Genomic DNA, 26,835 nt, shown 5'->3' with positions numbered 1-26,835 from the left:
TTTAGCTGATTTTTCATTTCTTTGACGTGGCGGCCACGCCTTTCGGGCCACAATGGCGGCTCTGTTTTGGTTCTGTGCGCTCACACATGCTGCTCTGTAGGTTTCGTACCGTGGCAAATGCGCTGAGCGGGCAGGTTTCCGTTGGTCTCCGTGTTTTGTTGCGCTGCGTTATCTAGACCGTGCTCTCCCGGATGTTGCTGTGGCCAGGTGGGACACGAGGAACTAAAGTTCGTGAAATGAACGCGCATGCAACGCTGTACGCAATGTACCGCGCCATGGCAATGGCAACGGACGAAGGAATATCCGCGGGAAATGTTGCCCTATTTGGCGGAATCATGCTAACGTGCTAGCGATTGTTTAGTATTGCTGCGGAGCGAGTGGGTCCGAGCAGCACGGTTGCGCACACCGCGGCGTGGTTTCGTGAAAAATGTAAACAAGAGAGGAGAGCTGGCCCGATAGGCGGAGCAACGCCATGAGCAACGCCAACTTCCGGCTTCACTTTAGCTTCACAAAGAGTGACGTCAGGGCCTCTCTCCTGAGTTTCCTTCCTCCGTGTGCCATCCCCTCTATACTTGAATGCGCGCGCCTTCGGCTGCTATGTTCGGAGCATGCGCAGAACGTTCGCCAAGTCGCGCACCGTCCGCAAAAGCCGCCTGCGGAGTTGTGTTGGCGCCTTTTTCTTCGCGCGCAATGCATTGGGGTGCGAGAGTTGCGCCGACTCCGACGCGCGAATGGCTCAGGAGCCATATCGGCGCCGGGCGCGTTGGAAGCCGCCGGTTACGTTGGCTGTGCCGGCGCGTCCGACTATAGAGGTGACGTTTTCGCCGACGTGACATAGCGTGCGCGCGCGCGAGCGTTACGTCGGACTATAAACGGCCCTTTACCAGACGCCCGTGCATATAACGCGCCGGTGGAAGCATTCAGCCACTGCTGCCACATCCACTGGAAATTGAAAAGGCAACGCGCCTCAGGAAATTTATGCTGAACTAAGGGAAACGCTGCTACAATGGGAAAGCGAGCAACGCAGCGGGCATCTAGTAAAGGAGGCATCGGCACTGTAAACAGACTGGAGGACGCAGCCGACGGTGCGGCTAACCACCGCGCCAAGCAGTCACACATCGATGACGTATTTAAAGTGGCCGTTTTTCAGGCGAAATAAAGGTGCAGTGTTGATACAGCCACATTTCGTACGTTTATTTTTCGTTTTTAGTCCATTTTTGATAATTCGAAAGCCTGGTTAAATCGATGATTTTTCGCGGTCCGACGGACTTCGAATTAACGAGGTTCTACTGTAGTGTTATTGCCCTCCTTGACCGAGCGATGATTTCGAAGCTGAAGGTCGTAGTCTCTGACAATGGACATGCATTCATGAGCAACAAGTTTCAGCTGTGGGCAGACAGTCGCGGGGTTGTGCTGCAGCGCTGCTCTCCATATCACCTCTAAGCCAATGGACTGGCGGAGCGAGTTATCCGCAACATAAAGCAGTTTATGTCAACATACCCAAATTTTCGAGGAGGATGGAAGTGCTGCCTAGAAGCAGCCGTTGCACACCCCAACAGGACACATACCACAAGCCTTGGCTGTAGCCCACATTTCATTGTGTATGGTGAAGCACCGAAACTGCCCGTCGACCAGGAGCTTGGAATTTCACACAAACTGCAGCTAATGAAATGACCAAAGCCTGTCCAAAAGCACAACAGGTATGCACAATAGGTATCGCGAAGCGATGAAACACCAGTTCGACAGCAGACATCATGGACATATACCTGATATCAAGTTAAACAACTTCGTTCTTTTCTGAAAGGGGCTACCAGGAACTGACGGTCCATTCCAGGTCATGAAAATGTGTGTGCAGCAAGGTGAACTCAAGACTGTTGGGTATATGAACAGTGGAGAATTAGTGGCTGCAGCTGTTAGCAACGTCCTTCCCTATCACCCCAGGAGGGGGTGAAAGTTTGAAGAGGGGGAGTGTAAGGCAGAAGAAGAGAAAAGGTTGGCAGAGAAGAGAAAAAAGAGGATGAAGTGAAAATAAGCAAGGACAGCTACCTTGTCATACCGCTTATCTCAGTTTTATTACATTCAATAAGGTACCGAATGCGGATAATCAGCACGTCTACAGCTGTGTGATTGCCACTGAACGAGCACCATCCTGATAAATTTGGAAACGTCACTTGAAATTAGTGTTTTGGCGCAGGCTGGCGCAGCACTTCTATCCCTGCACTATAATCTGGCTTTCTCTACGTGTAGAAAGCAGTAAGAAAAAAAAAGTAGAAATAAAATTTTTTTTGTGTGACAAGATGTCCTGGTCTGTACAACCTTTTGTAGTTGAGAACATAGGCACAATGATTGCTGGCTTGCAATGACATGTACCTCTATGTAAAAGAAAGAATGATAAATCCCTTGACAAGTACACTGCAGATATGCTGGGAATGACAGGTGCAAAGACAAAAATGCATTGACTCACACACCATAAAAAAAAATGTTTAAAATTAACACTAAGCTGATGCATAAACATAATCGTCACAAGAAAGTGCACTTTCTTCCACAACACTACGAGTGTATTAATTTTGAAAGGCCCACAGAAGTGCCACATTACTGGAAGAAATGCAAAACTGTGCAAATAGTTCTTGTAAACATGGCGTTTCATATCTGTTACACGCCCGAAAACAGGTACCCTAAATGCTGAGGTGCAACCAACTTCTGTTACAGGATATGGTTCACAGTGATGAAAGCAGCACTTGGTCTTTCGGAAGAGAAAAGATTGCAGTTCGGAGCAGAAAAATGTGCTCTTTGGGGGAGGGAAACAGTGCTTTGGGGCAGTGACTTACTGCTCTGGTGCAAAGAGCAAGCTCTGCATGCAGTTAACAGAACAAAAAGCTACATGGGTTAATACTTTCTGAAAAATTGCATTCATTATATATAATACTAGGATGCAACTTCTTTCTTCAGCTCGCTATTCTATTTTGTTATTGTTATACAGAGATGAAGGTAAAAGCAGATTTAACCTGAATTCACAGTTAATTATACACTTCAGTAAAGAGTTCATTCCTCACAAGCTTTCATTGGCTTCATCATCCCTTTCATCTGCTATAAATTTAATCTGTTAAAGCATTTCATTGGCTAAACTCATGTCCACAAGTTGATAAGTACTGCTGCCCAATTCAAGGACGCTATATTTGTTGTTCTCACAGGCATAGATAATAGATGGAACAGTGTCTGTTGTGTAGCTCATACCAGTGGTGTAGCCAGAAATTTCGTTCGGGGGAGGGGGGGGGGGTAATGTTGCGTCTCGGCCTCCTTGTTATGGAATTTGTCGAGGGATCAAATACATGAATAATAACCGCACTGCCACTGCCAAAGATGCTGCAAACGAATCTGAACGCTATGCACTATGAAGACAAGTAAAATATGTATTTTTTTCATCAAAGAATATGTATGTATGTATGTATGTATGTTTTTCATCAAAGATACTTGTATGTCCCAAAAATTGTACCCGAGATAACTGATATCAAGCTTTTATGTTTTTTGTCTATTTAATAGGTAAAGAAAATATCACACAAATTTTAGAACTATATCAGTTCGAAACCAGCAAAGCAGTGCATGCCGCTTATGTGAAATACGTAAAGACCCTGAAATGAACACGTTGAGGACAAATATTTTAATGAAACTTTGTCATTCAAGAACCTTGTTTACATTTTTGTACGAATGCAATGGCTAGTAGGTGAAAATCTCAATGACGCTGTTCTTTGTTCTAATGTATTGTGCAGGAGCATTAGTTACCAGTCGCGTATTGTGAGTAATTGCACTGAAATTACAGTCGCAACAGAAAGCACCCATAAAAAGTAGGAGTTCTGCAAAATATGCAAGAGCGAGTCAAATGAAAGTGAGTCAAGGCAAATATATGAGAAACGGCGTACTTTATTTAAAGGTAGTCTCTGGGACCATTTAGACATTTGCCCCGCTGAGTAACGAGACTAGTGATTCCCGTCTCATAGAACTGCTTGAGTTGCTGCTTCAAAAAGTCTGTAACTCCCTCTTTCACGTCATTGTCCAACACGAACCTGGTTCCCTTGAGCTGTTTTTTCAATTGCCCCAAAATGTGGAAGTCGCAAGGCGACAGGTCTGGGTTGTATGGCAGATGTTGCAGCATTTCTAACTTGAACTTGGCATTGTTGCAGAGGAACATGACCCCATTTGTCAAATTTTCACGTTGTTTGTTCTTGATTGCGACACGCAGCCAATCCGGCGTTTAACAATATTGGAAACGAATGATAGTCTCTCCAGGTTTAGCAAGTTCTATCAGTAATGGCTCCTGACGATCGAAAAAAAAGTCAACAATACCTTACCAGTGGAAACAACTATTCGCTTTCTTTGGAGTGGTGAACTCAAATGTTTCTGCTGTAAGCTTTGCTGTCATGTTTCAGTCTCATAGTAGTGGCACCATGATTCGTCCCCAGTCACAATTGCAGACAAGAAGTCGTCACACTCATTGTGATACCGGATCAGATGAGACAAGGCAGCACCGAACCTCTCAGTCTTCTGGCGGTGGTTCAAAATATTAGGCATCCATTGCGCACACGATAGCCGATAACCGAGATGTTCATGAATTATGGTGTGAACCGAACCGTGGCTGATGTTCGCACGCTCTGCCAGTACATCGATGCTTATCCTCCGCTCTTGTCTGATCAGCTCATCAACCTTTGCAATTGTGTTCGGGGTGATTGCACAGTGGCTTTGGTCCAGTCTTAGATCGTCTTTGCAACTTTCACGTCGTTCTTAGAACCATTTGCTCCAATGCTTCAAAGTCACCAACGAAATGCAATGTTCAACGTACATGGCAGCCATACGGTGACTAATGGCTTTTTGGGAAACACCTTCAGCTGTCAAAAACCTCACAACACTATGCTGTTAAACTTTTGGAACGTCCATTAGGTCACACAACAATGTTCAACCCAGTGTATGAGAGCATTAAAGAACATTTTTCCTCACACCTGTGAGTCACTTTTGTAAATGGAAGATGCTTGTGTGCTACACGCATGCCTCGCAGATAATGAACAGAACCATTATTGTGCAGGGCGGGTTGGCTCACATTCATTTGACTCTCCCTCGTTTATTAGAAATGCTGAGATACAATGAATCTTACAAATGCAAAGATACACTTGATAAAGGGCAAAAAAGTGTCACCGGAAACGAAGTCCACTGCACGTATACACAAAACCTCTCAACAAAATATTTAAATATAGGTAAAAGTCTCCAATAATTCTACGTATGTAAGAAAAAGTCATGGTGTATAATGCGTCAAATAAGGCAAAGAAACATGTTGCGCAACCACAGATTCACAGATCACAGAATCTGAAGGGTCACCCCCAACACAGTAACTGAATGCCTTTCATATACGGCAGGCATCTGGTGAATCCGTTCCGTGATCTGCTAGCCTACTGGTCAGCTCAGATGTTAGAGAAACTGCCTCGGAATGGAGTTGGTCCTGGGTTCGAATTGCAGAACAAGATGAATTTTCCCTCGGCTGCGAGGCATTATCTCTAAAAAAATCCTGATGGATTGCCTTTGTAGCTTTGTGCTACGTTAAGCTGGATGACAATTTCTCGCCTTTGAAGGCGGGAGTCGACTTCTAGGCTAGGGATTCCGAGAAAAAAACCTCTTCTGGTACAGTCGACGACCGATAATTCGGACTCCACAGGGAACGCAAATAAGTCTGAACTACTGAATGTCCGGAAAAAAGAAAAAAAAAAAATCAAAAACAGACGTATCCAAAAAAGATCACTTTATTCACATTTTAATGCCCTTGTACATGGAATAAGAGGTCGATGCGTTGCTGCGTGCACTTCCGCTTACGACCAAGTCCACCTGTATTTCTGCCAGTTCTGAGCTTCGCTGTACGTCGATGAAAGGACTGCAAGGGCTTGAGCACATGTAGAAGGCTCCGGAGCACACGGCACATCATCATCAGAGTCGCTGTTTGATGGTGGGAGAACTTGCTCTATTATTTCGTCATCATTCATTTCGGCACACAATGAAACTGCATTGTCGACATTTGCAAAGTCTTCAAATCCAACGGCAGCAGGAGTCAGCACACCGCAGCCTAGCAGGTCATCAATGATGTCTGCATATGAGCTCATGCGGCAGTTCAGCCTCTTCAATTGTGGAGTTGGGCTAATTTCGCCTGCAAGGGCACCGTTGGTGCCATTTGACACGGCCAATCTATAACTTCATGAGAAAGACTTCTTGGAGCCAGCAGAGTGGTGTCAAAACTAAACTAAACAAACAAGCACAGCATGCCACAGCTCTGTCCGCAAGGCAAACTCAACAGAATGGCGATAGCGGGCCATGCCTGGGGGTGCCAGAACAGGATGCGATGATCTCGCAATGTTGATGCAACCTCACAACTCGGCAAAACCTCCAAGATCGGCATTTGCAGTTAAATCTCAGAGGCGTACAGCAACGACCAAGGCTAGGCCTCAGAGATTACAGTCTAGTGTGTAATCTCCGAGGCCATACTTGATGTCTCGTCGAGATTACCAGAGGAGATAATGGTGGCAGAGTCAGCGTACGCTACAGCCACGGACGGAGTCCGGATAATCGAACGTAGAGCTGACGGCTGTCTGAAATATTGATCGTCTTTACGCATTACATCTGTGGGGCTATTGGCGGTGCTGCGAAGCTATCCGAATTACCGAGCATGTCTGGATTATCGGCGTGCGATTTGTCGGTTGCCGACTGCGTTCGAATACCTACAGTAATGAGACAAAATTGTGATATGTACGAGTGCAGAGTGTTTACTAAAGGTACTGACGTACTATCTTTCATTGTTCTACGATATATGCATACACACCCAGTGGCACACGTGCAGTGACCCAAGTTGTGTACACACTGGAAACGCAGCAGCCAGCCACAAGTTGTCTATTCGGCCGCATACCCGGTGTGCCATGTTGCCTGCTTGCCAAGACAGCACACACCCAGTGTCCAAAGCTAGCAGGCAGCTGGGGTCACTGGGTACGTGAGAGGTTAGTTCCCAAAGAAGGCTAATCGGGTTAATAAATGTCTGCACCACTCACCAGAGTGGCAGGGAAATGGCTCAGGCCTTCTTGTCACCCTCCCCGCCACCACCAGCGGCCGTCCCTTCCTCCTCATCTTCGTCGTCGTCATCATCCTCGCCCTCGTTCTCAGTCTCAAAGGTGTTGTCCGGGATGTCATACAGACGGATCACGGGCTGCAAAAGACACAAGTGGATCAATGCCTTCTGACACAGAACGCCAGTACAGTCCATTTTCATACAATTGACCTTTCTTTCAGTTGAACTCTGCATCCAATATTGCCAAATAATGCCCATGCTTCTGCAGTTCTTGCGAGATGGGTTCCAGCAGAACCCATCTCGCAAGACCTGCAGACGATGATGGGATTAGCATGCAAGCGATGCAGCTACACACTGCATTGCTGAGAACCCCTTCGTTTAGAATCTGTAGGTCATTCTGGGAATTCCATTGCTTTGGGTCTGTTCTCATAGCTCAGCAGCTGATAAGGCCTTATTAGGTGGCACGTGCCAACTGCAGAGGAGGCCCTGAAACCAGTTTTACAACAGTTGTGACGATCTTACAGCATCGCAGCGTGCAGCTGTGGTAGTCTGTATTGGGTGACTTTGTTCATGCACTATTCTTCCGCCAGCAATACCGACATTTTAGGGGCCTGATAGCAGACAGCAGCAGCACGCCAAAGTGAGGGAAGTAAGGTAAGGATACTAATTGCACTAATAAAAGATCCTGAAGTCAAGCCACTCTTACAATGTCCAGTGGTAATCAATCAAAGGACACACTACAAAAAATAATGAAGTCATAGATAGGTCAAGTACTCTTCTAAACTTGATATGCATTCTTTTAGCAGAAACAGGCAGATTCTTAAAGGAAGAAACCGGGGCTGAACTTTGCGCTTTTCTTGAATTTTGTGCATAAGCCACCACATCCCTGATGTTGCCACGGCACCTTGGATCTCGCTGTAGTACAGTTAAACGTCAATACAACGAAATTAGTAAAATTGGCACTTCACTTTGTTATAATAAAATCTTATTTAGAAATTTGGCTGTTTCGCTAGTAAGTACAATCGCCTATGAATTTTTCTTACATGAAAGGCACTGTATAATTTTTTTATTTATTGCAAAATCGCAAGAAAAAAACTAATTTGAATAAGAAAGAAATCATTTTGTTGAATTTGTGAGTCTGCAAACAAAAATGCGGTTTTATGTTGTGTGGATATCTTCACATTATCTTCACTTCATTTCTGATATCTTCACTTTTACTGAACGCCCCTGCCATGGCTCATAGTGTTGCCCACAGTGGGACGACACTATCATGAAGAGCACAGGCAGAGGGCAGCGAAGGCTTCGTCTATCTCTCGCTTCCAAGAGCCTCTGAAACGCAAGACTGCGCGACCTTCAGCACTGAACACACGGGAGGACAGTGCACGTGAAGCCACAGCCATCTCAGCTTTGCTCCACCGCAGATTGCCTCTAGGATAAGGCGTGCGAGCTGCGTATGAGCTCAGAGGAGATGCATGCTCGCAAACGAGAGAAAGAAGCTCTCGTCTGCAACTGCAAGCACTTGCATGCAATGTCACAGCTCTCTCCTATCGGCTCGAGGCTGCCATTAACAGCACATGGAATAGTGAGCAGCAATGCAGAACACACCACACAACATTTCACCGATGCCTGTGAAATGCCGAGTGTGCAAAATTGCCACCGTAAATGTGCTGTGCAGCGAGACAGAATGCTGTAAATGAAGTCTTAGGTATTTATTCTCTCCTTTTCTCTATTTCTCTTAAAACCCGGACGGAATAGGATGTGATCTTAGATGCTAAGGTCAGGTGTCCCTGTGCTGTTTATGTTGCCATCAAGAGATGGTGCCACCAGCACATGTGTACACTGCTTTTTCCTTATCGTTAACAGTTTAATGGAATTGCATGTGCCCTATACACAAATACAATCATTGAACTGAATTAATCGAAAAGGTGGACATTACTAATACTGGAAATCAAAATGCACAATTAACTAATTTGCAAGATTTCACTAATTAACTTTCGAACTACTAATTGTTTTAACGCATACTTTGAACATGTGTATTGAAGCCAATGATATCACAAGGCACATCCGCTTAACACAAATTTTAAAACTAGCACTGTTCTTCTGCTTACTTCAACAAAACAGCTTTAAATGTACTGAAGCCCAAAAATTAATGGAATGCTAGTGCATTTTGACGCTAACGTTGGGGAACACACATCGAAACAGGTCATTCTCAGAGTTCTTTCCAAGTGAACATGATTTTTGAGGTCCCCAGCTACAATTAGTAAATTGCAATGTGTGCAGTAAGCGGTGTTCTGCACGCACTTCCGCTCATCTGCAACCAAGCCCGCCTGCATTTCTGCCAGTTTTGCGCTGTCGCTGTACACCGATGCAAGGACTGCAAAGGCTTGAGTCAGATCCGCATGTGAAGGCTCCGGAGCACCTGGCACACCATCATCTTTGTCATCACAATCCGAGTCATACTCGTTGTTTGACGGTGGGAGAACTTGCTTTCAATAGATTAGGCGCCAAAAATGACGGCACACAAGAAGAAATACAGACAGGACAAGGCGCTTGTCCGCCTTGTCCTGTCTGTATTTCTTCTTGTGCGCCCTCATTTTTGGCGCTTCATCTATTGAAAGCTATGCACCAACTAGCCCCACAACGTGTTTTACTGGAGAACTTGCTCAATCATTCCATCACTGTTCAGTTCGGCACATGACAAAACTGCGCTGTAGATGTCTGCAAAGTCTTCAAATGTAACAGCGGCAGGAATTGGCACACCGTAGCCTAGCAGGTCATCAATGAAGTCCACATTTCAGCTTGTTGTGGTAGGCGGCAGTTGCTCTTCAGTTACGGAGTCGGGCTCATTCAGACTGTGAGGGCAATGTTAGTGCCATTGATGCGGCCTGTCAGTAAGTTCGTGCAAGAGACTTCTGTCGGGAATGCAAACTAAATAAACAAGCACAGAATGGCGGAACGCTGCTCGAAAGACAAACTCGAAAAACAGAACGGCAAGAGCAGGCCATGCGTGGGGTTGCCAGAACAGTATGTGATGATCACGATGCTGATGCAACGTATAATTCAGGCGAAGCCTCCAAGATTGGCACTTGCAGTTAAATCTCTGAGGCGCAGTGCTCTGACCAAGGCAAGGGCTCAGAGATTAGTATCTAGCATGTAATCTCTGAGGCCATACTTGATGTCTCATGTCTTTGAGGCGCCATTGCTTGATGTCTCATCGATGTTGCCAGAGAAGATAATGGTGGCAGAGTTGGCGTATGCCAAAGCCACGAATAGTGTCCAGATAATACAATGTAGAGCTGGCGGCTGTCCAAAATATTGGTGGTCTTTACGCATTAAGTCTATGGGGCCACTAGCAGTGTTGCAAAGCTGTCTGAATTACTGAGCATATCCGGATTATCGGTGTCCAACCTATCGGTCGGCACAGTAATGACATTTAAGATGTGTCACATACATCTTAAAACATTTCCAACTGGAATTGTGCTGCAAGTGTGATTAACATGTGCAAGATGCTTTAGTAACATGAGTGGAAATGCATATGGTTGGGCAATGTTACTCAGTCTGAGTATGTCACTGTATGCTTTCTTTGTTTTTGCTTTCTGTCACGGTGGAGTTGGGGGCAGTTTTTCAGACATCTTTATGGCTGTGTCAGTGCGATTTGGAAGTCTCCAGGCTAGACAAATCAGGAGGGTTGGCAGCGTGCCAAGGCCACCCTGACCACATCAGTGTTCCTACAGAAGCTAGTCCACATGCTGTCCTACCTTGTTTGGGTCCTTCAGGATGAGGTACTTGCCCTCGGGCAGGCGCATGCAGCAGTCGATGATGCATCGCAGGATGCCCCATGCGTTGTCCATGTTCAAGTTGATCTGGTCGGCAAACTCCTTGGGCTTGAACTGCTGCGTGCCCAGGATGGCGTGCTTGGACGAATCACGCACATGCACCCGTGACACATACCTGCACGGGGAGACAGGGCACACATACAGTCAGCAGGACTGTATGCAACAAATCGCTAGTGCAGTCGAACCCGACTATATCGAACCCGTTTACATTTATTTTATTCTATATATTGAATAATTTCTGGACATGGTATAGTTACAATGAGTATATATAGCAAAAATTATGCTTACATAGAACAAAATAGCAGCGACTCCCAATATATCGAACGTCAAGTGGCGGGAAAGCACCCCCAGAAGTTGGCTTTCCCTCACGGTGGCGGGAAAACCCGGCGGCGCGGCTCTATCCACCCGCTCTCCCTACCGTGACCGCGCTGCGTCGGCCGAGCCGTCAACACCCCCCTGCAAGAAATGATCCTGGCTGGCCCGCAGCGCTTGCTCAGACAGCCAATGAGAGGCTCTTGTGCCCTCGTCGTGCAAGATGGCGAAAGTGCGAGTTGTCTCGCTGCTTTTCTGGTTCATTGTGTGTGCGCCTTGTGGGCCTTCTGCCGCAGAGTCGCCATGATGAAGTGGCAGAATTCGCCTGTCGTAGTGAAGCTCAAAATCGTAAATCGAGTAACGCGTTGAGAAGTCGGATGTCCCCGCTGCGTGCAAGATTCCGAGGAGCACTCTCAGCAAAATCTTGAAGAATAAGGGGAAGATTAGGACTAAAGTGGCCAAACTCGTGACCCGGTGCCCGTGGCACCCGACGCGTGGTTGATCCGAAATTGCTTCAGCTGTGCGGGCTTCCGCATGCTCGGTGACGAGTGTAAATTTGGATCAATGCGACGAAGCTGTTGCTGGTGTCGCCGTGATTTGGAGCCAGAATTTCCGGAAGCTGTTGACGAATCAATGGTGGATGAGTTTGTGAGTGCAGGTGATGATGTCGCGACTACAGGAGAGCCCGAAAACGAAGACTACATTGCCGACATCGTACCGAGCACAAGTGAAAGTGTGCACAACGAGGAAAGCAACAACAGTTTTTGGCCCACATCCTCTGAAGTGATTGGTGCGCTCGCACTAGTCCGGTGCTTTTGCGCAAATGCGGAAGGTTGTGGCCTCAGCTGCTCCGACACCTTAGACAATGTGGAGCAGTGCGTGCGTCGCAGGCAGCGAAATTGCCCAAGCAGAAGAAAATGCAGGACTATTTCATGCGAAACTAAGCTAGTTTCATCAATGAAGTGATTTTATAAATGGTATGTCCTTTTATGAGATCCAATTATTTAGCAGGCTTATATCGAATTATGCCATATATTGAACTGATAGGCGTTTTTTTGCAAGTTCGATATAGCCAGGTTCGACTTTAATTACTAGTAATCACTCACATTTATTGGTCATTTTGTAGTTTAACAACTACTTTGTTTACTCGGTAACTCTCCCTGTAATTCTATTACATTCGTTCAGTAACCAATTACATGTATTCCATTACATTTTCCTGAAACAAGCTATAACAGGTGATGCAGCTTTAAGTACATATATTTGGTGGGAATTACAGTGTGCAAAGAACTGGAAAACGTGGACCATAGTTATCGTATTTACTCGATTCTAACACGCCCTCGATTGTAACGCGCACCCGTTCTCGATGACCAAAAAGAAAACAATACTGCCCACCTCACGCTTTCATATAGAAATACTATTTTCTCTAATTTGGAAAAAACAGATTTATTCCCAATACACTAAAGTTGCTATGAATAAAAACACAAATGGAAGCGGCACACCTTGCCACCAAGACTTTCACTGCGCCGGTACGAGCCAGGTGAGGCAATAGGTATCACTCGTTGCTATCACAACACTCCTTATCGCTATCAACAGGCCAAAGCATTTCATCCTCGGTGCCATTCATGGCATTCGAAATCCCGCACTTTTTAAAGGCCTTGTTGACCATGGCAGACGGAATCGTGCACCATGCATCTTTCACTTATCCAGCAAAGTCCTGCAGTGAGGCATGCTTCATTTTATTGGCGGGCGTGAATTTGTGGCAGCCACTGACAAGCCATTCGGTGTAGAGCGCCCGAATTCTATCCTTCACCGGCTTGTTCAAGCAAACATTGAGCCACGTTTCACGACACCACTTGGCGCTCATGAAGGCACGGGCGGTGCCAAGCACACAAATGCGAAGCCACACAAACGTACACAAAGATACGACACCTTTGAGACACACTTGCTCTGTGAACAAACCATGTGTGGAATGGAGACCGAAACTAAAGAAGGGAAAAAATAAAGAAAGGATCCCGTAACTAGTATGACGATAGTGCTGACCGAGAAAAAAAAAAGGGAGTCTTGTCAGCCAAGGAAGAGTGGGCATAGCCTCCGAGACTGGAGGATGGCGCACGCTCTCTACTGATAGTGTGCACCTCCCAGACTTGGATGCTATAGAGCAGGCCACTGGAAGCCATGCCTGGCCAAGCCAGCAAAAAAATGCAAGATATGGCAGCGTGGCTCGGAAAGAGTGATTCGGACCAGAGAATCGAGCTTTCGGGCCTAAATTTGTCCAAAAGATTGGTCGCAGAAATGCATTAGCTCTATGGGAGCCCTGACAGTGCATTTATGAAATCCAGAATATCAATTGAGTCCGAATATCAATTGAGTCTGAATTTTTTTAGTCCAAAAGATCTGTTGGTGACTGTACAAGGCGCTCCTATGGCCCGATAGCCACGGCCACTTAAGATGGCTGACACCAGAGACCTACGGATGATTTTTCAGTTGGTCACTTCGATTTGGCTGCACCGGCTGCACTAGTTCAGTGGGTGCAGCACCGCCATCCTCGTTTTTCTGGTGCAGCGCGCGCCCTCTACACTTTTCTCCTCGTTTTGTCAAGGTGCTGGCCAAGTGCTGCACGAGTTCTCGGCCGGCTTGCACGCGCTCCAGAGCAAGTGCAGAGAAAAGTGCAGCATGGCGTACTTGCCGCCCAGCCAAGAGCAGACGACGATGCATGTTTTCGTCCACGGCGTCCAGAAAGAAGTTAGGCTTGTCTACAAACCCGATGGCTCACCACTGGAGGACGCAAACGCAAATGGATATATATACGAGGCATCAGGCAAGAGATGCTGCATGTTTTCGATGAAAGCGTGGTTAGCGGGCAGTTTGTGCTTTATTCGTACTCGTGGCCACGTGTAGCGGTTGGCCACGATCAACGCATAGGTCCCCGTCTAATTGCGGCATTGATTTAGATCCATTTAGCATTTCTGAGATATCGTGCTGTGCTGTGTGCACATTCCAAATATTATGTTATGTCTTCGCAGACGGGCAGCGCTTGACACTCCGGTTCGTGGCCCAAGATTCACAGGTTGAAAATACTCCTCCTGTAACACGACCACCGACACTGGCCTGCGCCAGTGATGGCTTCGATAGAGTGGGGCCAGGCGCCTTTCCAACGGCATCGGCGTCCGCTGAAGACGCAGCAGAGATATGGAGTCCTCGAAAGACCAAGTTCTTCATCTCCAAGTACACGGAGATGAAGGAGTTGGTTGGAAAGAGCAGAGAACTCCGGTACGTTGCCTTTTACGTTTCATTTTTATGTTGCCACCAATATTATGAGCAACAATGAAGTGTACTGTCGTTTCTCAAATTTATACTTCCAACAATGTTAATGGAATGTTTTCATGCACACTTCGCAGGATTTGTTTAAGCTTAGTACACCAATTCTCATCTCAAGAGTGTTTGAAATGTGTGGCAGCCAGTATGCAAATATTTTGATTTCAGAGTACCAGAAAGCGCCACACTTAATTAAGTACTAAAGGAACCTATCGAAGTGGTACCGCAAAATTTCAGTCACATGTAGCAGTGTGTTTTGTATTTAAATATGCTATGCTTTTATTTTAGCACAAGAAAGCTTCTGTGGGTGGGACTCACCGAGCTGATCAACAATGAGTTTATGTGCAATATGACCAGCACACAGATTGAAAATAAGTGGAAGTCACTTGAACGAGCATATAAGAGGACCAAGAAGGAGAACAGTTCATCTGGTCACCACCGCGTGACCTGCGAATATGAAGAGTAAGTGTGCTTATTTACTATGGTATTCAATGGGGTTTTTCATTTGTGCATCACGCATTACACAGAGAACTGGCGGAGATACTTGAAAAGGAACACAGTATCAACCCACGATTGCTTTTGGAGCCTGGAAAGGCAATCCTCCCCAGCGGATGCTTAGGGTAAGCGAAAGACAGTTTTTGTGGAAAACCTGGAATTGGTGTTGGTGTAGCATTTGTGTGTATACTTTCTACAGGACAAGCACCACAGAAGCATCCGCCGAGCTTTTGCCTGTGCCAGTCGAGGACAGACTGTCTGCAACAGTTGAGGACAGCCCGGCCTCTAAAAGGAAACGCCACAGCAAGTCACAGCTTACTCCCCTTTTGGAGGTGCTGGAAAAAATGGGGCAAGCAAGAGAGAAGCAAGCCGAAGCGAGAGCTGAGGAACAAAAAGAAAGAAAAAAAGTGGGAGGAAGAGCGCGCAAAGCGGCATGCAGACCGCATGGAGAGATTTGATCGCCTGCTAGACTTGATTGCAAAGCAACAAGGGTCACAACAGGGAGAATAAAGTTGTCTTGCACTACCAATGCATGTTCAATTTATTTCAAATGGAAACATTCCTCATATATGAGACAAATCATTTTACAAAACACTTTTTCACATTGGCATGGCATTCACAGAGACGCGACATGTTCCTAGCACTGCTCCTTTGCAATGAACTCTCGCAGGGACTGACTGTAGCCTGGCAGGCTGCAGTCAAAATCCCCTTCAGTGTCGTCATTGCCCACATCTTCCTCTCGTGGCAAAGATGTAAGCTCCTGGAAGAAGTCCCTCTCGTTGTTGCACAGGTTGTGGAGCACACACGCTGCCATGACTACCGTATTTACACGATTGTAAGTCGACTCGAATGTAAGTCGACCCCCCCATATCGCTTGACCGGAAAAAAAAAAAAAAGAAACCCGAGGGCGCATTTGATAACGAAAATTTATTAGTAGCTGAAATGGTCACTGGACTACTCGTCTTCACTAGTGCTGCCATCGTCATCGTTGCTGCGGTCCCACAGCGCGTCGTGGTCCAACGAAATTTCAAATTTGGCAAACGACCGCACCAGGACATCTTGCAGAACAGCAGCCCACGCCAAATGCACCCAACCACACGTAGGGAGGCTCTTTTGACAGGTCCGGTTGGCGTAATTTCGCAGTCTTCTGCCGCCAGCCACTCGTTGTACTCACGGCGGAGCAGAACTTTAAAATTAAGGCGAAGGTCCGGGCTTGTTTCATGACCACGTCGCACTTCAATGGCAGGGACTGATCACGCATTTCAGCAACGCTGCCGCAAACTTAGCCTACAGCTCCGGAAAGCGTCCAGACTTCGGCACGTGGGAAATTTCTCACTTGCCGCCACAGGGTGAAAATTTCGCTTCGCTGCAGTCGCCACTCTCGCACCACCCGTTTAGAAACATCGAAATTGCGGCTCGCTGCGCAGTGATTTGTTTCTTCGGCGTAAAGGATGGCAGCCCTCTTGAACGCTGCTGTGAACGAGTGCCGAAAGATTAGTGGGCCTGCAGCACTCATGACGACTGGGGAAGCGTAGAAGTAGCACGTAGCCGAAGTGGAGCGCGTCAAGAAGTTAGTCAAACCAATACCAATGCCTTTAAACAGAGAAAGAGAAACCCGCGAGCGGTGTCTGCTCTTCCACGAACTATCGATACTCCCCGCAAGCGCCGCCGTTCTGAGGGTGCCGCCGCAAATGGGAACAGCGGCGCTTTTATCAACTATCGACACTCCCCCATGAGTGTTGCATGCACTGTAACTCTCTCAAAAATGTTGAAAAACCCTTCCGAAAAGCGAACAAACACGCGGGATAGCGAAAAGATACGGGTAGGGCCATAGCGCAAACATAAAATTGTAACTACGTTGTAGCTCTCGTTGGTATGGCTTTTTTTGCCGGGGCCATGTTTTGGTTTCAATTGTAAGTCGACCCCCCAACTTTCAAATTTTAAAAAAGGGGTCGACTTACAATCGTGTAAATACGGTATATAGCAGGACTGCACAACAGTTTTGGCATCCACAAGGTACAACCTCCTGAAACGCTGTTTAAGCACGCCGAAGGTGTTCTCGATGGACACCCTCTGCTGGCTGTGTCGCTTATTGAACTGTTTTTTCCAAGATGCAAATGAGGCTTCATTGTCCCTGAATGGAGTCATCAGCCAAGGCATCAGAGGATACGCACTATCCCCCAGAATGTAGTTTTCACCACATACCAATGGCGCACGTGCGAAGAATGGGCTCTCCTTCAAAATGCGGGCATCGTGGTCAGATCCAGGGAACCCAATGAAAACATTCAGAAACCGATTCCTATCATCGCAGATCCCTTGTAAAATGATAGATGGCCACTTCTTGCGATTGAAATATGACTGCATCGATTCGCTTGGAGTCAGGATCTGGATGTGCGAACCGTCGATGCAGCCGATGGCAGTCCGAGGGCCTTTTCCTCCACTCTTGGCGAGGAAACCTGCCTTGATGCGATTCATTTCTGCACTGCTGGGCCAGCATATAACATCACCGCAAAGTGAGTGCAAAAAGTGGACGAACCGCGTCACGCATGCATGCACTGATGACTCTGCCACGTCAAACTTGTCTCCTATGGCGTACATCGACATTTGCGAGCCGACATACACAAGAGCAATTAGGCATGTCTTTTCAGCGGATATTTTTTGACGCCCTTGAAGCGCTTTTGGATAGAAGGTCGAAGCTCTGAATTGACCACTTAGCCAGTCAAATGTTTCTCTAGAGAGCCTGAACAATCTTTTGAACTCATGCTCATGATACCTGGTTATCACGTTCTCGTACCCACGCACAGGCTACCGAAACACACACATCGTCGAACTCGTCGTCGGAGTCAACGTGGATGTCACCGTAGTCGCAGTCGTCGTCGCTTTCCGAGTCCAATAGCTCCATGGCAATTTCAAAGAGGGCCATTTTACGTGGCAAGCGGTGCCAGCGACACAACGTGCACGTAAAACACGTGAACAAAGCTATGCCTCTGCTGGGCCTGCACTTCCGTCTTGCAGTCGTGCGGCTCAAGCTGCACTTGCTGAACCGGCGCTGCACCCGCTCGGCACCACTGCGGCACTTTTCAGAACTAGTGCAGCCAGTGCAAGCCAAATCGAAGAGACCAAGTGTTTCACTGGCCCTAGCGGGAGCACCTTTCCCTAGCTCCAGCAATAATGAAGCGCTGAACTTCATAGAGATCTCAGACAGACCCAAGCACCGCGGCATTGAGTAACCACAGTTTCGTACGCAAGGTATTCACGTTATAACAGAGAAACTTCTTTCTAGCATACACATCAGGGGAGCCTTAAGTGTGGCTGCAGATGTCTTCAGAAGAAAACATAGGAAAATTGCCACAGCAAAATCTGAAAAGCAACTGTAAACAACATGTGAAAAGCTGCGGAGTACATATTGGAAAGAGCCAGGCCAGCTCATTCTATATAGTACTGTATTTATGCAATGTTAATAAACGCAGAGAGGAAAGTAATGTTAAAGTAATCAATTACTTTTTACAAATTGTTCAATCCCATTTGTGGAGCAGTAATTAGTAACTGTAATCAATCACATTTTTAAAAGAGTAATTGTAATTAGTTGGTTTTTTTCTGTAATGTGCATAAGCATGACAGTCAGCTAGCCGTCATGCAAATACAGTGCCATTATAATAAAGTTGAACCTCGATATAACGAAGCCTGTAAAATTGGCATTTTGCTTTATTTTATTAAAATTCGACCTTTTATGCAAATAAGTACAGTTGGTGATTGATTTTCCTTACATGAAGCGGCCGCAAAATTTTCCGAATTATCAGACAATCGGAAAAGCAAACTTGAACACACACAAAAAAAAAAATAATTTTGTTGAATTTTAGAGTTGGCGACCAAACACAGGGTTTCATGCCTTGTCGGCGATATCTTCACATCCGCGATACAAAGTTATGAAAAACGCCGGGCATGGGGAACAAATGCATAGTATGTCCCTCTGAAACTCATCATTACCATATTTACTTGATGGTAACGCGAGTTGTTCTATTTTTTTTTTTCAATTGTCATTGCTTGAACTTGACCCTTGCATTACATTAAAATAATGGCAATATTTACGATCTTAAAGCAAATATTCTGCACACCGCGGTTTTTAACGTTACGGTGGCAACCTGCACCTTTACGTCTCAATTCAATCCACAGACAAGTCAACCAAGTCAAAACATCTTCCTTGTTATGTGCATGTTGTGTCCTGTTGGAATCAACACCGTTTTCACTGCGTTTTGCAACTGGTGTCACGGTGCCGCATTACCCTGCGGCCATTTTGCGCTTCGACTACGTTTATTCACAACATTATGATGAAGCAGAGTGTTCCATATAGCGGCTGCTTCGAGAGACGAGCAAGTTTGACGGCCGAGGAACGGGGAAACTCCGACGTGGCTCGGTGGCTCGACGTCAATGAGTCGACGATTCTCGGATGGTTACACCATCCATGGTGGCATCATCCATGGTGGCATCACCAATGGGAGGCCCTTTGTAAATAAATGTGGGGTCGATCAAAAGGGCCTCGTAGTGGCCTGGTACCGTCCCCGAACGAAATGGTTGTGTGGTCCTATAGAGGTACTTAATCTCAAACGAGCTTGACGAGCACGGATGACTTGATTCTCGGATGGTCACTTTCGGAAATGGTTTTACTTTCGCGAGACTCAGCTCGTTTTGGCACTGAACTCCTCGAAGTACACGACTGACAACGCTCTTGGCACTGATATGATCATGCAAAATTTTGTGAAAGTGAAACTATCTCCCAAAGTGATCGTCCAAGAATACCGCCCAAGGAATTGCTGCGTCTCCTTCTCAGACGACGATAAGTGAACTCGTTTTCGAATTGATTCCTCGAATAAATGTGCCATTTGTCTTTCCATTCATCTCGTGTTACATTTGTGAATTTTTTTTTTTTTTGCAGACTGAAAGGTCGGCCCTCGCACTAGAATTGTCATGGTGTTACATTCAAGTAAATACAGTACGCAGCCTCCAGTACTTAACGCTCTAGAAGACAGTGTGATGCCGTGCCATCTCCACACGCACACATTTTATACATATGGCAGATTACCTCTAAAACAGGACATGCAGGCTGCATATCCCAATGTGACGTACTTGCCCATTCATAAGCTACGCTTTTGGATTGGCAAGGTGATCCCATTAAGGGGGGACAGTGTTATTGAAATAATATCCTCTTCTTCATCAATATTAATGAAACTTTCTAGTCCTAGTAAGATTTTTGTGCTGATTTATGTAGTATGTAATTAGTTTTGTTGTAGGTCAATTAGTTTCTATGATAATTAACATTTCACTTCCATTGTTTAAGGCCACAATGGAAAATAAATGGCACAATAAAAAATTATTTGTAAGGCATGTTTAGATAGCATAAAAACTAAGGAATGAAAGATAGAAAGCACATTTTTTACCTGACCCTTAATATAGATATTTTACAGCCCATTGAATACAAGCCCACAAAACATGGCAATCATGTGGCAGAAGTTGTAGCAAAATAATTAATTTACAAAGTGAAAACAAAAGAAATTTGCTTGCTATACTGCATAAAGTATGTATACATTAGGCTCTGTTCTGCAAAAAAAAGATTGTCAGTTCTATCTGGTCTTGGTGTTGAGATATTGAGGCCTGAATATGGCATGGAGACCAAAATTTGTGTTTTCAGAAAAGTACAAAATACAAACAGCAATGAATATGGGGGGTCATGGCATCCAGAACAACCATTTTTGATACTTGCTCTAGACACATGAAACTTTCAGGACACGTCCAATCTTGTGGGCTGCTTATAACTATGCAATCAGATTTTTTCTGAGGTCAATAACAAAAAGTACTATTTACAATTCTTGTGTTAAAAACTCGGGATGTGATTTGCAAAAAAATGTAATGCAACAACATAGCTAAAATGAAGCAGGTATGTTCTTGGAAATTCAGATACTGCAAGTTGTCATTTGAATATCTGTATCTGTACTTTAGCCAAGGTTGCCAAATTCTAACATGAACCCCGCATACGCGCAAGAGGCACGGGAATAGGCATCAGCACATCGTCTGCAGTCTCCACAGTAAACCTACACGCGGACACAGAGGGAAATGATTAGCTTCGCTGCTGATTGCCGTTGCAGTATGAGATTGTGCGACGCAGTGACTTATCTCAGGCACAATCTTGTCGGCTCGTCTGAGCCTTGGGATAACCGCTTCCCCTTTCTTGCAGTAGGTAGTAGAAATGGCTTGCGCTTCGCTTTTCGTGGATGTGTGTTCTGTTTCAAACTTTCTTTCTTTTTTTTACAGAAGGCCGACTTGCTGCATACGTTCCTAATACGATGAACAAAGAAACGGCATATCAGCGGTGTCAAAGCGACCCACTGCCAGGCCTAGCAGACGAGCTCGTCTGCTAGGCCTGGTTGCCGTAGCAACAGCCAATCGGAAGGCACCTCTCAGCGTGATGTCGCGCTGAGCCAATAGAAAAGCCGCGTGCATTGCAAACTTCATCACACCGGCCCCTGGTTGTTTTACGTTTGCACTTTTTCTATGCAGCCATCGTCAGTGAGGATAGAGGGAACTAAAACGCAGAACTTCGAGCTTTCGAACGATACTGAGATGCCGGCATTCAGCGGCAGGAAAGACGAGAAATATCTCTGTGAACTCCGGTGTTTCTGCGCAATTTTGCGGTTGTTTCTCGCTGTCCACGCTGAGGAAATAATTTTTTTCTGACACTTAGGGTGCGTTTTTGGGCAAATAGTTTTGATACGGTGTAGATTAGGCATTACAGATGCCAAAACAAGTAGTTCCCAAAAAATCAATTTTTTTTTCGCGATTTTCAGTTTTTAGCACCCGTGTCCCCCCTCAAAGGGGCGAAGTGGGTCTTTGAGACCGAAAATAGCAAAAAAAAACATGAATTTTTTGAAAATGTTATTTTTGGATTCTGCCGCCGCCGATGCATACCCTAGCCAATTTTCATGCGTCATAGATCATGTTATACCAGATCAGAGAGCTGAACTTTTCCCGATGGAAGCGAAAAAAAAAGGGATTTCTCAGCGCTGCGCTGCCGCCGTTCCATGTCAGATACTGCAGCCATTTTGGTCTCATTCGAAAGAGCCATGCTTTTTCCTCAATTTCCAGCCGCGCTTGTTTCCATCCACTCAGAAAATCCGCGCCAACAAAAGGTTGCACCGCATGAGCCTATTCGCGGAGTGAGTGCACGTGGTTGAATTACGCCTTCCGATTTGTGGAGCCCCCCGCATCATCTCCTATGTACACTAATCCGGCAACTTGATGTCGCCATGTTGTTCATCGTTTGAGACATCCTTTTCTGTCGGATTACGCTTCGAAGATCGCAACTCCACGCAAGTTCGGCAAAAAACCGAAGAAGTCATTTTCGAACGTCCAACACAAAGACTGCGCACTGCGGCGGCGTATGGGCCCTGCGCCAAGCTCGATAGACGAAGTGCCCCGCAGCCTCCGAGAGTGAATTAGGCCTGGGCTTTCGGCGCCGTTTCGTAACTTTGATCATTGCGAAGCCATACCAAGAATTCTGCAGCAAATGCAAATTCGGGAAGAAATTGGGAGGGGGGAGGGAATTTGCAGAAAGCGAGATCATGGCTTGGGTTCATCACAAGTGATCCCAGCGTAGGACGAAGTGGCGGTAGAACGGGATTTGTCGGTCGAAATGCCCCGTTCCTGCACCTGTTCTGGCGGCCGCCTCGGACGATGTCGGTGATAGACAATGTGGTGCAAGGATCGACACAACGTTCTTGACAAGCACCAATCACGCAAAACAGCCGAAGCCATCTGAAGATAAGATCTGCAGCTTATCACCAACTTCTGCAAGCGAGCGCAAAATGCGGACGCTTGCAATAGCGTGCGAGGACTCTGACCCACAGTGTTTTGTTCTTAGCCATTTTCTCAGTTTCATTTTTTTGTAACCTTACAATCTTTTGAGAAGCTTTTCTCAGCTTTGATGCACTCAATTTTGATAATTTTTGTTTTGCTGAAAAGCTGAATGTTTAGTGAGTGCAAATGAGTGTCAAACTTTACTTTGGGAAATTATAAACTTTTAGAAAGGGTGAAATAAGATAAGTATTTCTTCTCAGTCATTCAAATGGGAAGTTTGAAACATCAGAACTTTTGTTTCAGGAAAGCTAGAATCATAAAATTACTCTTGTTGCACTCTTCAATATGTGTGGAATACAATGACATTTAATTCACCAGGACCTGTGCAGCCAGTTTATTAAAGATGTGATCAAATGACATTTTCATGAATAACTAATTTAAAAGTTAGTGGCATGGTGCACATAAATACTGAATTCATAATTGATATGAGCAGATGAAAATACATAATCACGGAAGTTTTCATCATGCTAACTTAAATGATAAAATACCTTATGTCTAGAGACCTCTTCCCTCTTTAAGAGCTCAAGGAATCTGTCGTTCCATAAAAAGATATTTGAAACGCCCCCCTGGTGGGTGCACGATGCTCACCCGAACTTGATCTGGTCCGAGCCAGCCAGCAGCGCCTGCACCGTCCACTTGGCCAGCTTGCAAGAGTTGTTCTTGAGTTCGTTGGCGAGCACAGCACCGCGCTGGGTGTCCAGCTTCTGGCGCCAGTCGATGCCACCCGAGAAGCGGGGGTCCCACTCGTTCAGCGCCTTGATGCTCACAAACTGGAGCTCCCCGTTGGGTCCGACCATGGCCCCGTCGTGCTCGCAGCGCACAATGAGGCCCACATTGTCACCCAGGTCAAACTTGCGATACCTGCATGTACACACGGGGAGTGAGGCATTACAGTCTGTGGCCCACTTGTAGATCATGCCTGTATGTCAGCTACTCCTCCCCCAGTACAGGCGCACCCTCACACAATGAAGAGGGACAATCATGGATTCATGCGCAGGTGTCCCGGAGAGACATTTCCATCAGCGAGCGGGCACACACAATGGCGGAATCGTTCACGACAACTTCATAACGATTAGTCAAAGCATTCAATGGCAGAGCTCAACACTCTGGATTGCTGATCAAAGGAGTTCGCTTTGCAAGGTAATTCTAGTCTTGGGTAGTTTGGAGGAGAAGAACACGGCAGCAATGTACACAAAATTACACCCTTTGGGTCGTATCTTGCCACACGATAATAATCGTCACCTGTCTTGTCCGCATTTCCTTTCTTTAACGCTGCAAGCCTGGTACTTCTAAGTCACAAACGGCATGCGCCTTATCAGCATGACAGAGCATTCTCGACAGGGAAGTAGCGAGCGTAGCGTTTTCAAGAAAGGAAACACAAGCGAGTCAATGGCGATTATTGTTGCGTGGCATGATACAACCCAAAGGGTACAAAAAACGAAACAAACCATTTGTTTAACCCTTTCAGGGTGAATGAAGTAAACATACAGCACAGCAAATAAGTCCAAAATAGTCAATGCCATACATTTACGGCACTGTCTGTACGCTTACAAGGTGCACCAATTTCCTAACTTTTTCTTGCCTGGCATCTGCTGCCATTATGCGGGAATACAGGAAATATTTTTCTCACACCTCTTTCTCTTGGTTTTCATTGCGTGGTTTGTTTGCTCCAGCGTGTCTACTATTGCTCGTGCATTGGCACGCGGCGGTTAGTTTGGGTTTCGTTTTGCGGGCGGTTTCGGCTTCTTACGCTCACAAAACTGATGGCTATCGCCAGAGTCCTTCCATGTTTTTTCTGGTCACGAAACTGCCGCCTCAGTTTCATATAGCGCCAGCGCCCGCCGCTAGAGGCGCAACCGTGCATGAGAGGGCATGCGAACGCCGCTGCCGCTGTGGTTGTGTGTGGGGCAGCCTCGGTATTCTAGCTTTCTCAACTTCCTCAACCATCGCTTTAGTTTCACGTAACTATTTTTAACATTGAATATAATTAAATTACTGCCTGAGCGTGTCTTCTGCGATGATATGAGCGCACGGGACGAAAAAAAAAAAGCCGCTCATAACATGGAGCTTCCGGTGGTCTCAGACCGAAAGAAAAGAAAGATCTGGAATTTTAAGAGCCAGAACCGCGATACGATTATGAGGCACGCCGTAGTGGGGGACTCGGGATTAGTTTTGATCACCTGGGATCCTTTAAAATGCGCCTAAATTTAAATAAACGGGTGTTTTGCATTTCGCCCCCGTCGAAGTGCGTCCGCTGTACATGGCCGGGCGGTCTCGGTCCGGATTTCTTCATCATCGCCGTTCACCTCAACGCTTCCGTGGGCTCCGCTTTTTAATATTTGCCTTAAATTAAACACCGCGCATTCGCAACAAAACACCAGTGGTCCCACTTATCACCAGATGAGTAAGCGCCAATTCTCCGTTGCGCATAGCGCCAGATTGTTCGCCGAGCACAGCTGTTCAGTTTCTGTTAAACTGTGGCAGAGAAGGACTCTGTGGGCAGTATCTTATAACGAGATCAAAAGAATGAAATTGCTCTTGCAAAGGGCTGCTACCGTAGAATACTTCATGACAAAGAAAAGCGAACTGAGCTGCTCCATGCGCTTAATATTTCTTGCAAAGCGATGCCATTTCTGATAAGATAATGCAAGACGAACTTCGCTACTAAATGTCTTCGGTGCGGCTTTTAACAACGGATTAAGGCGAACCTGAAGTGTTAGGTTCAGTTGAAACTAGCTGTAATGAGGCAATTGCCTTAGCAAGCAGTCGTTTAGAAGCGTCAGTAAGCCCAGCACTTATTCACGCTGCTCGTAGTTTCGACGCAGAAACGACGAGACTAGGTATTTTGGTTCTTAATTCGCAACTATTTACAATGTGTTAAAATGTTGCAATCACCGGTCCTGATATTCTTATCATGGTCGAAAAATGAAAAAAAAACTTTATAATTCGATTAAGAAAAGAAATAATACGTGTTGGTGCAAAAATAAAATACAAGCACGATCATTTATTTATCATGTAAAACAAGCGGAGCGAAATACAGATAGTACAGAGGCGTCCGGTCATAAATGGTCCACCATTCACAATGCAAGAAGTTTGTTAAAAGCATCTTTGAAACGGCATTAGTCTTCAGCGTCGGCTTCTCACGCTCCAGGGACACGTCGTCGCCGTTGATGTTGAAATTGTACGCAGTGACGATGTCCGAGGCGTCAAAGTGTTTCGCGCACACACGCGTATACTTCGATTCGAAATTAAAACCGCCACTATCCTGCCGCGGTATGGCCCGCTTCCATTTCTCGCGCTGCTCCTTGTTATTAGGTAAACAGAACAACGACACCTTTTCGGTCGTGCCCTTGTAGCCGGAACGGCACCCAGGCACGCAACACGTGTTCGGCATCGTTGTCCCACCCCGCCACTTCAACCAAACAGCCCAGCACTCGAAAAATAGCGCAGCACATGCACATAACGCACCCGATCACTCAGCTTGCCTCGCACTGCGCGCGCGTTTCGGTACGCGAACGATGCCCTCTGTGGCACAGTGGCGCCGCGTCGCGGCACCTTTGGGCAGCATATGAACCTCTCCCATAGCGTGACGGCGGAGTTTCGTGACCAGAAAAACATGGAAGGACTCTGCTATCGCTAAAAGGGTGACCGCCTGTTACTCCGTTGTTCATTGCTCACAGGGGTGCGCATATGAAGGATGCTGTCATGCGTGCGTTTCCTCTTCTGGAGACTCGTGAAGACTAATCGCCTCTTGTTGGCGATATAAAAAAAAAAAATCATTATGATGAATATAGATATTATGAATTATGGATAAAGGAAGTAAATATAAAAGTTAATTGGCCATGTTTTACTTTAGTGGGGTATTCTGCTGCTATAATG

At 46.1% G+C, this 26,835-nt stretch overlaps 1 protein-coding gene across 1 annotated transcript in view; it reads right to left on the bottom strand.

Moving 5' to 3' along the window:
* The window catches only part of LOC142590617 (eukaryotic translation initiation factor 3 subunit D-like), a 71,228-nt gene that overhangs the window by 6,000 nt on the left and 38,393 nt on the right, over positions 1-26,835 (bottom strand). The window contains exons 10-12 of the mRNA XM_075702943.1: positions 23,545-23,817; positions 10,849-11,041; positions 7,074-7,228 (exon numbers count right to left, since the gene is read on the bottom strand). Coding sequence (XP_075559058.1) covers positions 7,094-7,228; positions 10,849-11,041; positions 23,545-23,817 — 601 coding nt within the window. The 3' untranslated portion in view covers positions 7,074-7,093. The remainder of the gene's footprint in view (positions 1-7,073; positions 7,229-10,848; positions 11,042-23,544; positions 23,818-26,835) is intronic.

This window comes from Dermacentor variabilis, chromosome 8, assembly GCF_050947875.1.
Source record: "Dermacentor variabilis isolate Ectoservices chromosome 8, ASM5094787v1, whole genome shotgun sequence".
NCBI lineage: Eukaryota > Metazoa > Arthropoda > Arachnida > Ixodida > Ixodidae > Dermacentor > Dermacentor variabilis.
This window is presented reverse-complemented; position numbering and strand designations above follow the sequence as displayed.